Source organism: Acanthisitta chloris, unplaced genomic scaffold (genome assembly GCF_000695815.1).
Source record: "Acanthisitta chloris isolate BGI_N310 unplaced genomic scaffold, ASM69581v1 scaffold16379, whole genome shotgun sequence".
NCBI lineage: Eukaryota > Metazoa > Chordata > Aves > Passeriformes > Acanthisittidae > Acanthisitta > Acanthisitta chloris.
In genome coordinates this window covers 314-10,231 of record NW_008692158.1, presented here as the reverse complement: position 1 = coordinate 10,231, position 9,918 = coordinate 314, and the positions used below count along the sequence as shown (strand labels likewise).

The following is a 9,918-nucleotide window of genomic DNA, read 5'->3' as shown; positions in this document are numbered from 1 at the left end:
ACACTTTCATTCTTCATGTTTGAAAGAGAAGACAGTATTAGCAGCTGCTGGAAGAGACTTCCCTCCCCAAGTCACTCCAAGAAAGGCATTTTAGTAGGGATCTCACAGATACTGAACCAACACACAGAGCAACTCCACAACAGTCAATAGAAGTGTGCCAGGGCAATGGCCAAAACACTGATGTGCTCCAGAGAAATCCATTCATGCCTAATGAGCAATTCGTATCTTTCACCCACTAGAAGAGCCCCTAACCAGATGTAATTTGTATTTGAATCCAAATGTATGTCTTCTGTTGTTTTTTTGTGAAATATGGTCAAACTCAAGCTTGAAATATCTATATATGTGTAATAATTTGATTGTTGTATGTATGCATATTTTAGTCTATTACATTGCATTACATATATATTATCTACATTATATTCTATATTATATATCACATTACATGCATGTGTACATATGTAGATATGTATACACATATAGTTGCAATTTTTAATCACTCTTCTAGGAGAAATAACATTTTTCTAACTTATTTTCTACAGCCTAAAGCCCTGAAACTCTTGGGTATGGAGGTACGCAACATATGATAAATCTTAATGTCTTTTCCTGCTTTGACAAATATATGTTATATCAAAATAATGTTTACATTCACTGTAATGAACGCATGAATTGTATTTTTCATCCAGATAACTTGTTTACACAAAGGTAACAAGACAAGGTAAAAGAGGGCTCTGCCAAGCAGAATTTCAGTCAGATAGTTATATAACTTCAAAACATGTTCGGAGAAATGAAACACGCATAGAATGATGCAGAAATCTCTACACAGGCCAAAGTTACATTAGTTTTGGTGGCATTTTGGCTACCCTGATTCTTCAAGGAGATAGTGGTGTTTTCTTGTTTGTTTATTTAATGCACAAGGTAAAAGAGGGCTCTGCCAAGCAGAATTTCAGTCAGATAGTTATATAACTTCAAAACATGTTCGGAGAAATGAAACACGCATAGAATGATGCAGAAATCTCTACACAGGCCAAAGTTACATTAGTTTTGGTGGCATTTTGGCTACCCTGATTCTTCAAGGAGATAGTGGTGTTTTCTTGTTTGTTTATTTAATGCAACAGGATACAGTAGCAGAATAGGATTGAAGGGAGATTACTCTCCTTTTAAGAAGATAAAGAGAGAAAGCACAAGAATAATAAGCAGGGCGGGAGTCTTCAGCAGACCAGGGCATTCCCTGGCATGTACTTTCGGGAGGTGAAATGAGGCAGATGCATTACAGCAGATGTTATATTTGGAGGGAACTCTTAGCTTTATTTTAATAGTGACTTTTCCAAAATGGTTCTGGATATTCTGTGATTGTGCTCTGTGTTATTTGGGAGAAAGAACAATTCAGAGCAACAGTCCAAGGCACTTTTCCCCTGTGTTTATGTATGGGGTTGCTGACTTCTTCATTACAGCACATGCACCAATACTTTTTCCATCATTTACTTCTGTTAAATATTTTGTTCAAAAAAAGATGAAGGGGCTGGCCTGCAGAAAATGTGTTTGACATCTCAGGTACTGACTTCAGTTAACTGTGTAAATTGATTCAGTTCCTTCACTGGTAAAAAAAATTCTCTACTATTCTCACAGGATGATGTCCCTTTGCGACGAGGGAGGAAAACAGCAAAGAAAAAAGAAGAAGAAATTGATATTGATATGGATGACCCTGAGATCAATCACTTTCCCTTTCCATTCCATGAGTTGATGGTGTGGGCTGTGCTGATGAAACGTCAGAAGATGGCCCTCTTCTTTTGGCAGCATGGGGAAGAAGCTATGGCTAAAGCACTGGTGGCCTGTAAGCTCTGCAAAGCCATGGCCCATGAAGCATCAGAAAACGACATGGTGGATGACATATCCCAAGAGCTGAACCATAATTCCAGGTGAATTTCCTTTCGTGTACACTTTCCTAAGAGGGGGAAGAAAAGAAAAAAGATGAAGGAAAAGAGGTGCTGAACTGTCTAAAGTTTTCTTATCTGTATCTTGCTTTCATTTCTAAGTTTTAGGGAAAATGCAGTGCCTTTAGAGAAAATCTAAATGGCCTTTAAATAATCTGCCAGAATAGCAAAGTTGCTAGCAGTACAACTTCTGAAATGAGAAAGTGTCAAGAAGGAAATGAAATATCTATATTGTTTCTATGTTCACCCTGAGGCCTCAAAAGTCAGGCTGCAACAATTCTCTGTGCTTTTTCAAGACACTGTTCCTACCAAACAGAGCAGTTGCTGTAATCCTTATGAACATACTATCTGGGCAAAGCTCATGCTTAGGTGTGCAAGGCAACATACTATATTCCATAAGAATATTTCCTGATGTTAAAAGTCAGAGGCAGAGAATTTAAAAAAAGTATTGGACACTCCTTTTTCCAGGAGTCTTGACCATGAAGGTGTGGGCAAACAGCACAGAAGCAATCCTTTAAGCTGCAGATTACCAGAGGATTTCAGCTAGAAAATGTCAGGGAGGTGGGAGCAGACAACTGGTAGGTGTGAGTGCTCATCACTGCTAAGTCAGTGCACTTATTTATATGCCTGACATTAGGCACTGCCATTTGAAAATGTGGATTTTCATGTGTACAGTCCTCATGACAATTTGTGTGATGGAAGGTGGTGCTCCCCTTGCAGCAGCTGTCAGTTGCAGAGGTGTTTTCGGCAGCAGGCTATGTGGGCTAACAGGAATGAACGGATATCCCTCTGTTGCAGGGACTTCGGCCAGTTGGCGGTAGAGCTGTTGGACCAGTCGTACAAGCAGGATGAGCAACTGGCAATGAAACTGCTGACCTATGAGTTGAAGAACTGGAGCAACGCCACGTGCCTGCAGCTTGCAGTGGCAGCCAAGCACAGGGATTTCATTGCTCACACTTGCAGCCAAATGCTGCTCACAGACATGTGGATGGGTCGTCTGCGGATGCGCAAAAATTCTGGCCTAAAGGTCAGTGCTGTTTTAAAACGAAATTAACATCTGAAGGGTTCTAATAGAAGGTGAGAGGACCTCACAACAAATCAGTGGTGACTGTCTCAACTGTATTTCAGGTGCTTATTTGCAGTGATATTAAGCAGAGTATATTCTTTCTGTGTTCAGTTTTTCAGTGGCAGGATTATCACAAACCTAAGTTCAAAGCACCATACTTAGTTTTTTCATTCTCTTTCTCAAAGCCCCTTCTGGCATCAGTTATCAGAAAAAGAATTGAACCAGGAGGTTAGTATGTCACCCTGCTTGTATACTTGAGGAGTTAACTAAGGGTTTTAGAGCTAAATAAGAAAGGACGTGTAGGTGAACTAACCGCTAGTGAAAGGTACTGACCTTTCCCAAAACAGGCCAAAGCAAGCAGCACAAATTTTTTGTAATCCTTTGCCAGTCTTCATAATGACTGACCTGAAGGAGCTACCTTAGAGGATCTAGAGGATCATCCATTTTTTAAGTTTGACTTCCACAGTTGGCAAAACTACTAAGAGGGCAGGGTGAATTCTGGGAGAGGAATTTGTGTCCATTGGTTGATACGTTTCACCTTCACCAAAGTACTCATCCATTAGAACATAACCAGGAATTGCATCTTCTTCCCAGATCTCTGAGAAATATTTTCAGTGAAGGGATTCTCTCTCCTGCACTAACTGTGTGTATGAAAAATGATAATTGCTTAGTTGTTTTGCTATCCTCAGTAATGGCAAGAATGCTTATGAGTATATGTATCACTATTATACTGGGTCTGGAGTGACAGTGAAGAATGAGAACAAGTGGCTGATAGCATTCTCATCATCCCCCTGGAGGACCTGTGCATATATGTTCTGCTAGAGACAGAAAACATTCTCAGATTTGGAGGCATTTTTACTACATATTTTCTGACTTAGCTCACAGGCCCATTGCCATTCAGGACAGCTGCTTTGTTCACTGTTTGGCTTTGCAGATAACAGTGCAACAACTTGTTTTTCACTATATGCATTCCCCTTTTCAGCATGCACCTTTTAAGCCACAAAATACCCGTTTCTTTTGTAATGAATATCTGAAGGTAACAGGCTCTGTTTCCTTTCCTGGAGTGTCAGGGCTTCACGAGGATCTTTTACTCAGTTTCTAGTCTGTGTTTTATTTCACTGAAGCTCATTAGCAGGGCCTGTTTAAAGCTATAGTAGGCTACAAGGTACATGAGCAACAGTCAGCATGGCAAAGAAATACATTTGCAAGCATGAGTTATAGTGTATTTCCCATGAACAATTTTCTCCTGTCACAACTGACAAATGGTAGGAAGACCAAATGTAATTGTTTTTGTTTGCCGGGGGGTGTATAGCACCAACGGGAGGGGTAGAGGCAATTGTTAATCCTGCATGTTCTTAAAAATAGCCTCTCTGTGAAGGCAGGTCTGGCTATAACTTCCTCTTCCTGGACACACCCTTTTGCAACAAGCTGAGTGCAGGAGTAGTGTAGGAAGCCTGGTGATCGGCTGTCCTGACTCTGGGAACAGCATTCATAGATGCTAACTGCTCCTAATTGTATGCTTTGAATGGTTTCAACAACACTCAGGCTGTCTGTCAGTACAAAGAGCACAGCAGTCACCCTCCCTGCCCTGCTAACAAGCAAACTATCTGGTTTCAGTGCCATTTAGAGACATTTATAACAAAACCATTTTCCACGAGGTTACAGTGTGACCAGGAAAAGTTCCTGTGCTTGTGAATACAGACAGGCTACTTCTATTATTATGATATCTATTCAGTTCTACTAATGATTTCTACTAAGCACTGTTCATTACTTATATATCCACACAAGGTTATTCTAGTGGGTTTTATGCTCCCACAACATAAGAGAAGGAAGGCAGGAAAAAAATAGTTGGCATTAACATGATCTTTACATAGCTGCCTGATTACTAAAGCAAAATATAAGTGGACACAATACCTAAGCACACCAGCATTTGCTGTTGCTGGCTATGCCTTATCTCCTCAGATACACACACTTAGACTTTGATTACCTGTGTACATTAAGCATGGGCACAGAGAGCCTGAAACCTATTAACCCTCTATCTAGAAATTAATATTGCTTGTGTGTCATTTACATTGGTATTTTCTATTATGCAAGATGCAGAAATTTTATATCTGAGGTCTGAACATCCACATGATCCCACATATCATTCACCTCATAATATTTTGTAAATATGTTTTGACATGTAGCAATGCACATCTGATGAACAAACAGAAAAAATATTCAAGAGCATTCACAGCAACATTAATAGAAGCTACATGCTTTTCTTCACTACTCTAATAACATTACCCCAAAAGAAAAATACACTATTGTCATAGAAACTCACATACACACATATCTTTCTTTTCCTAAATGTCCTGAGGGAGTTGTTCCATTTGATACTAAGAAACCATTATGACTGCAATCTGTTTTCTGTGATGATTATTATTATTATCATTATTATTGCTTTAGGTAATTCTAGGAATTCTACTTCCTCCTTCAATCCTCAGCTTGGAGTTCAAGAACAAAGATGATATGCCCTACATGTCCCAGGCCAGTGAGATCCATCTTCAAGAAAAGGAGCCAGAGGAGCCAGAGAAGCCAGTGAAAGAAAAAGATGAGGAAGACATGGAACTGACTGTAAGTGCTGACAATAAATTGTAAGCGTCAGCATAGTCAATTTTTTTATTCATACCACTGTAGGCATTCCAGACTGTCTGACAGCTAAATTTAGGAGACAGTAGGATACCACTCTTCACACTCCCCTCTCCTCCATGGGACCACACATTGGCATCATTTGCCACAAATTGGCATCATTTTGTCTCAATGTTGCAGCAGTGCACAGTGATGTCGAAGCATCATGTTGTGGCGTAACATCCGCATATTTTGACTCAATTTGATGCCACGTCTGAAATAAATGAACAAGATTTCAGAAGCACTCAGTCATGATAGATGAGTGGTCCTCTGTGGTGGAAAAGGAGCTCGCTGTATTCCTTTGGCTGGGAATGCCCAAAGATTCATAGAAGGTAGAGATTTACTTTTTTTGTTTGTTTAGTTAACTTCATTACAGAATAAGTAAGTGTGCAAACAGGCCAGAAAATTATGAAAACTTTTTTCAAAATTCCTTTTGTATTTGTGGTTATTGCCTCTCACACACACACACATATCCAGTTTTTAATCTACTGAAGACATTACCAAGCAGCCAGACAGCTCAACTTTTGCAGCTCAGCAGAATTATGTAAGGAGGGGCTTGTCTGTATCAGTTACATAGCCTTAGAGGAAATATTTGCCCCACAAAGACAATAAAACAGCTAAAGCTCTGAAAACTATACATCGTCTGCTTCCAGTTGCTTGTTTTTGGACTTGTTTGACACTTTATCAGTTTGGGTAATTGTCACACATTCTATCAGATCTGCCTTAGTTTAGTTTGCTCTGTTTGGGTGTGATTGTGGTGTCTTTCAACCCTGGCTGGGGAAGGTCAGGATAGAAGTAAAAGGGATTTGCCTGGTTAATAAAAAAAAAAAAAAGCCAAAAAAACCAAAACAACAAAAACCAGACTGTTTCCCACAGGCAAACAGCAGAAGCTACCCACAGGACCCAGACTGCAGGCAGGCAGAAGGACCTGCCTACAGAACCCAATATGCAGGCAAGCCGAAGGAGCAGCCCACAAGACCTACCTACAGGACCCATTTGCAGGCAAGAACCTAGCTGTGGGGAAGGACCAGAAGCCAGAATAGCAGCAATGGGGCATTCTCTGCTCATGAGCTTGTGATTACAATTTACTATCCCTGGCTTCTGATCCACTTACGAAGTCTCTATTCAAATCAAATAAGCACTTTGGAAGCTGCCTTTTTCTTGGCAGTGGGGATAAATTTGGGGAAGAAGTCTTTCCATCTTTCTGGAGTTATCCCAGTTCCTGGTTTCTTGTCTACAATACTGTTTTGTTTTTCCCTTCTGACTCCTGCTGCAAGGAAGTGATGTCTGCACTGGATCTGCTGTTCCAGATGAATCTTAAATGTTCCCTTCCTTCTCCCTTCCATGTGCTGACAGTCCTAGTGCTCTTTCCTGTCATTGACTCTGCCCTTAACTCCTTCAAATTCGGTGCATCATGCTAATGAAGTTTCAGACCCTTACAGGCTTTTCTATGAAATAAGAACTGTTCCTGTGGAGTCCAGCAAGTTTAGAAACAATGTATTTGGTACACCACTGCATATAATCTATACATTTCTGTAGAACTTCTAACACAGCTTCTTCACTCAGGTGCCCTTCAGTGGTGGGGAGAGATGAATTGCTAGCAAACAGATCTTTGCATGTTTGTGGTTAGATGCCACAACCAGTTACATTTAGTCACCTGACACATTTTAAATATAAGAAAATATTTTAGACTGAAGTTTTGTGTTGCTCCAGCTGTAGTCAAATTGTCTGGCATAAGTTAGGTCAGTTTTCTTCTTCACTGATGGCTGCGACACTGTTTGGGAAGTGCCTTTGTAAAGTTTCCCTCTAGCCACAGTATCCCCTAGTATATTAAGGTTACCTTATTCATTAAAATTAATAATTGACTGCTATATTATCACAAATGTTTAATTCATTGCTGAGCTCTGGCTCAGTAGATCAGTCACTTAGCCTAACCATAGCTTACCACTGTTGTATTCAGAATGACCTGAATATTTTTCTGCACATTTTTTATTTTCAGGACAAACAAAAAAAATATTTTTGTGCGATTAATACAGTTTTTCTTTTATGCTTTTACTTAACTGGCAAATTATTGTTTAAAATATTTTTGATATTTTTCCATGGTTTGGGTTTCTGAGCTTGGTTCATTTTTAAGCTCGAACAAATAGAGATGATGAACCATTTTAGTGTTCTCAAAAGCTCATTTCTGACAAATAATGTATGATCAAAACAATCTGCATAACTCTCTTTCTAATAATTCCCAATGAATACTTTTGAAATCTCTGTATTCCTATCATATTACGCCCATATTCTATCTGCTGAGATGAAGTTAAAGAGATCATATCTGGTTAAGGTCTGTTCATTGATTTCTTACAAAGTCTTGTGTGTTCTTCACTGCTAAGCCCAGGTGACTAAAGGTAGGAGAAAGAGGCAGTTTCTGGACTGCACTTGTGCAGAGTGTATGAGGTACAGGGCCCCAGTGATTTTTGCACTATTTTAGACCTCATTTGAATAGAATAATATGATCACACAGACTACAGGAACAGTGAAGTGAGTCTCCACATGGGTGCATCAGCATGCAAGTATGTATTTGCTTTATGCCCCTCTCAAAGGGTCTAGTGGGTAGCTGAACATATGGACATACTATGAAGTTGTTGTGTTTATTCATTGTGAAGTATTTGTTAGTCACCCCTGCATTTACCTTTATAACAGATATATGAGAGTGCTAGGCCTACATTTCTTTAACATCTAGGTGCTATGCAACAGACTTTCCTTTCAGCAGCTACTCACAAAAACACACTTGAATACTGCTCTCAGCAATGTTCCTCAGCACCAAGAAATTTACCAAAATTTGTGTATGGAACTGCCAGTCATTAATCCTGAATATTAGATACAGAGGAGTAGAAAGGCGCAAAAGTCTAAAGGCCAGGGAGGTTTTCTATTTGTACAATGTCCTAAACAGGACCTTAATTGCTGACTTTTTAGGTCAGACTACCCTCCCATAAAATAACTCTGATTCTGGAAGTGATAACTAGGAGCATACTTAACCCTATTCAGTGCTTTATTGTTTCAGTATTAGAGTTCCCCAGTAAATGATCTTATTTCAGAACACAGAATAACTCATCTAAGCCCTTTAGAAGATGTTTCAGTTGTTGTTTTGCTCATTTTGTTCTTATTTTCCACAATAAGTAAGAAGTTTGGACTTCCATGGGCATCACTAAGAATCTGAATTAGGACTTTACAGCAGCAGCAAAGCTAATTCTGTTGGCCACTGGGATCACATTACTACATCCGTAGTATACATATTTAGCCTTTTCTCCATAGCAAAAATTAACAAAAAATATATATTCTAAAAATACAGTTCTTAACATAGGAAAGGCTGAAGAGTAATGTCCTAGTCGCAACTCAAGGGTGTCCAACTCACCCTTCCCAGTGGAAGACAACTCTCACAGCATCTCACATGCGAGTCGCAAGACACTCCTTCAGCTCATCTGGAAAACAGAGGTGGGGGACGCTGCTGGTGGCCACGAGGCAGAATCGCCCTCCATATAGGGAGAAATTTCCCTTCTTCTCCTAGAGTTTTGGAACCCACCCATATCACAACCACACAACTGCTCTGGCACTGTCTGTCTCCTTTACCTGCTCAGCAGCCAGATGACTTAGCTCCTGTACTTTAGTGCTGCTCCTCTGTATTCATCTTGAAGAACCACCAAGCACATGTAAAATCCAATTTTATGCATCTGTAAATCAAAGGCGTTAACACTTCTTTCTACCAGTATTTCAGGGCACAGAAAGGTAACTCTAGAACAGCTACTAAGGAGGTAGCACTTTCATACATAATGTAGGATACAACAGGCTGTGCAGAGAGAGGCACAGTATATCTATGCAGCTATGTACCATTTCCACACCAGTTCTGTGTGATAAGGGGTGTCTATATTGCATGTATATTTCACTCAGGATAAAATTGAAAGAGTCTATAGTCATTCTAGCAGAACTGATATTCCTGTTATTTAATTACAAAACACATAAATATAGTATAGGGTAATTAACATATATTAATGCAAAAATGCACAGCCCAAACCTGTCCTGGTTCCCTGTCACCAGACATCCTCAATTACATAAAATCTGTCACAGCAACAAAATACCCTGAATAGAAAAATCTCCATGTAAAACCTATGCACATATCACTCCCCTCCGGCTAAAATGATGCAACTGTAGTGTCCTTTACAATGAGGTTGAGCTGCTGTTGGGCTTAGCTTGCATGACTCATGG

The 9,918-nt window shown here is 39.7% G+C and overlaps 1 protein-coding gene across 1 annotated transcript in view; it reads left to right on the top strand.

The window, feature by feature from the left end:
- LOC103809696 (transient receptor potential cation channel subfamily M member 3-like) overlaps window positions 1–5,613 on the top strand; it is a gene marked incomplete at both ends in the record, with an annotated part of 27,086 nt that extends 21,473 nt beyond the window's left edge. Inside the window, 3 exons of the mRNA XM_009082550.1 lie at window positions 1,627–1,916; window positions 2,730–2,958; window positions 5,446–5,613. Of these exons, the coding sequence (XP_009080798.1) occupies window positions 1,627–1,916; window positions 2,730–2,958; window positions 5,446–5,613 (687 nt within the window). The remainder of the gene's footprint in view (window positions 1–1,626; window positions 1,917–2,729; window positions 2,959–5,445) is intronic.
- Between the last annotated feature and the right edge of the window lie 4,305 nt (window positions 5,614–9,918).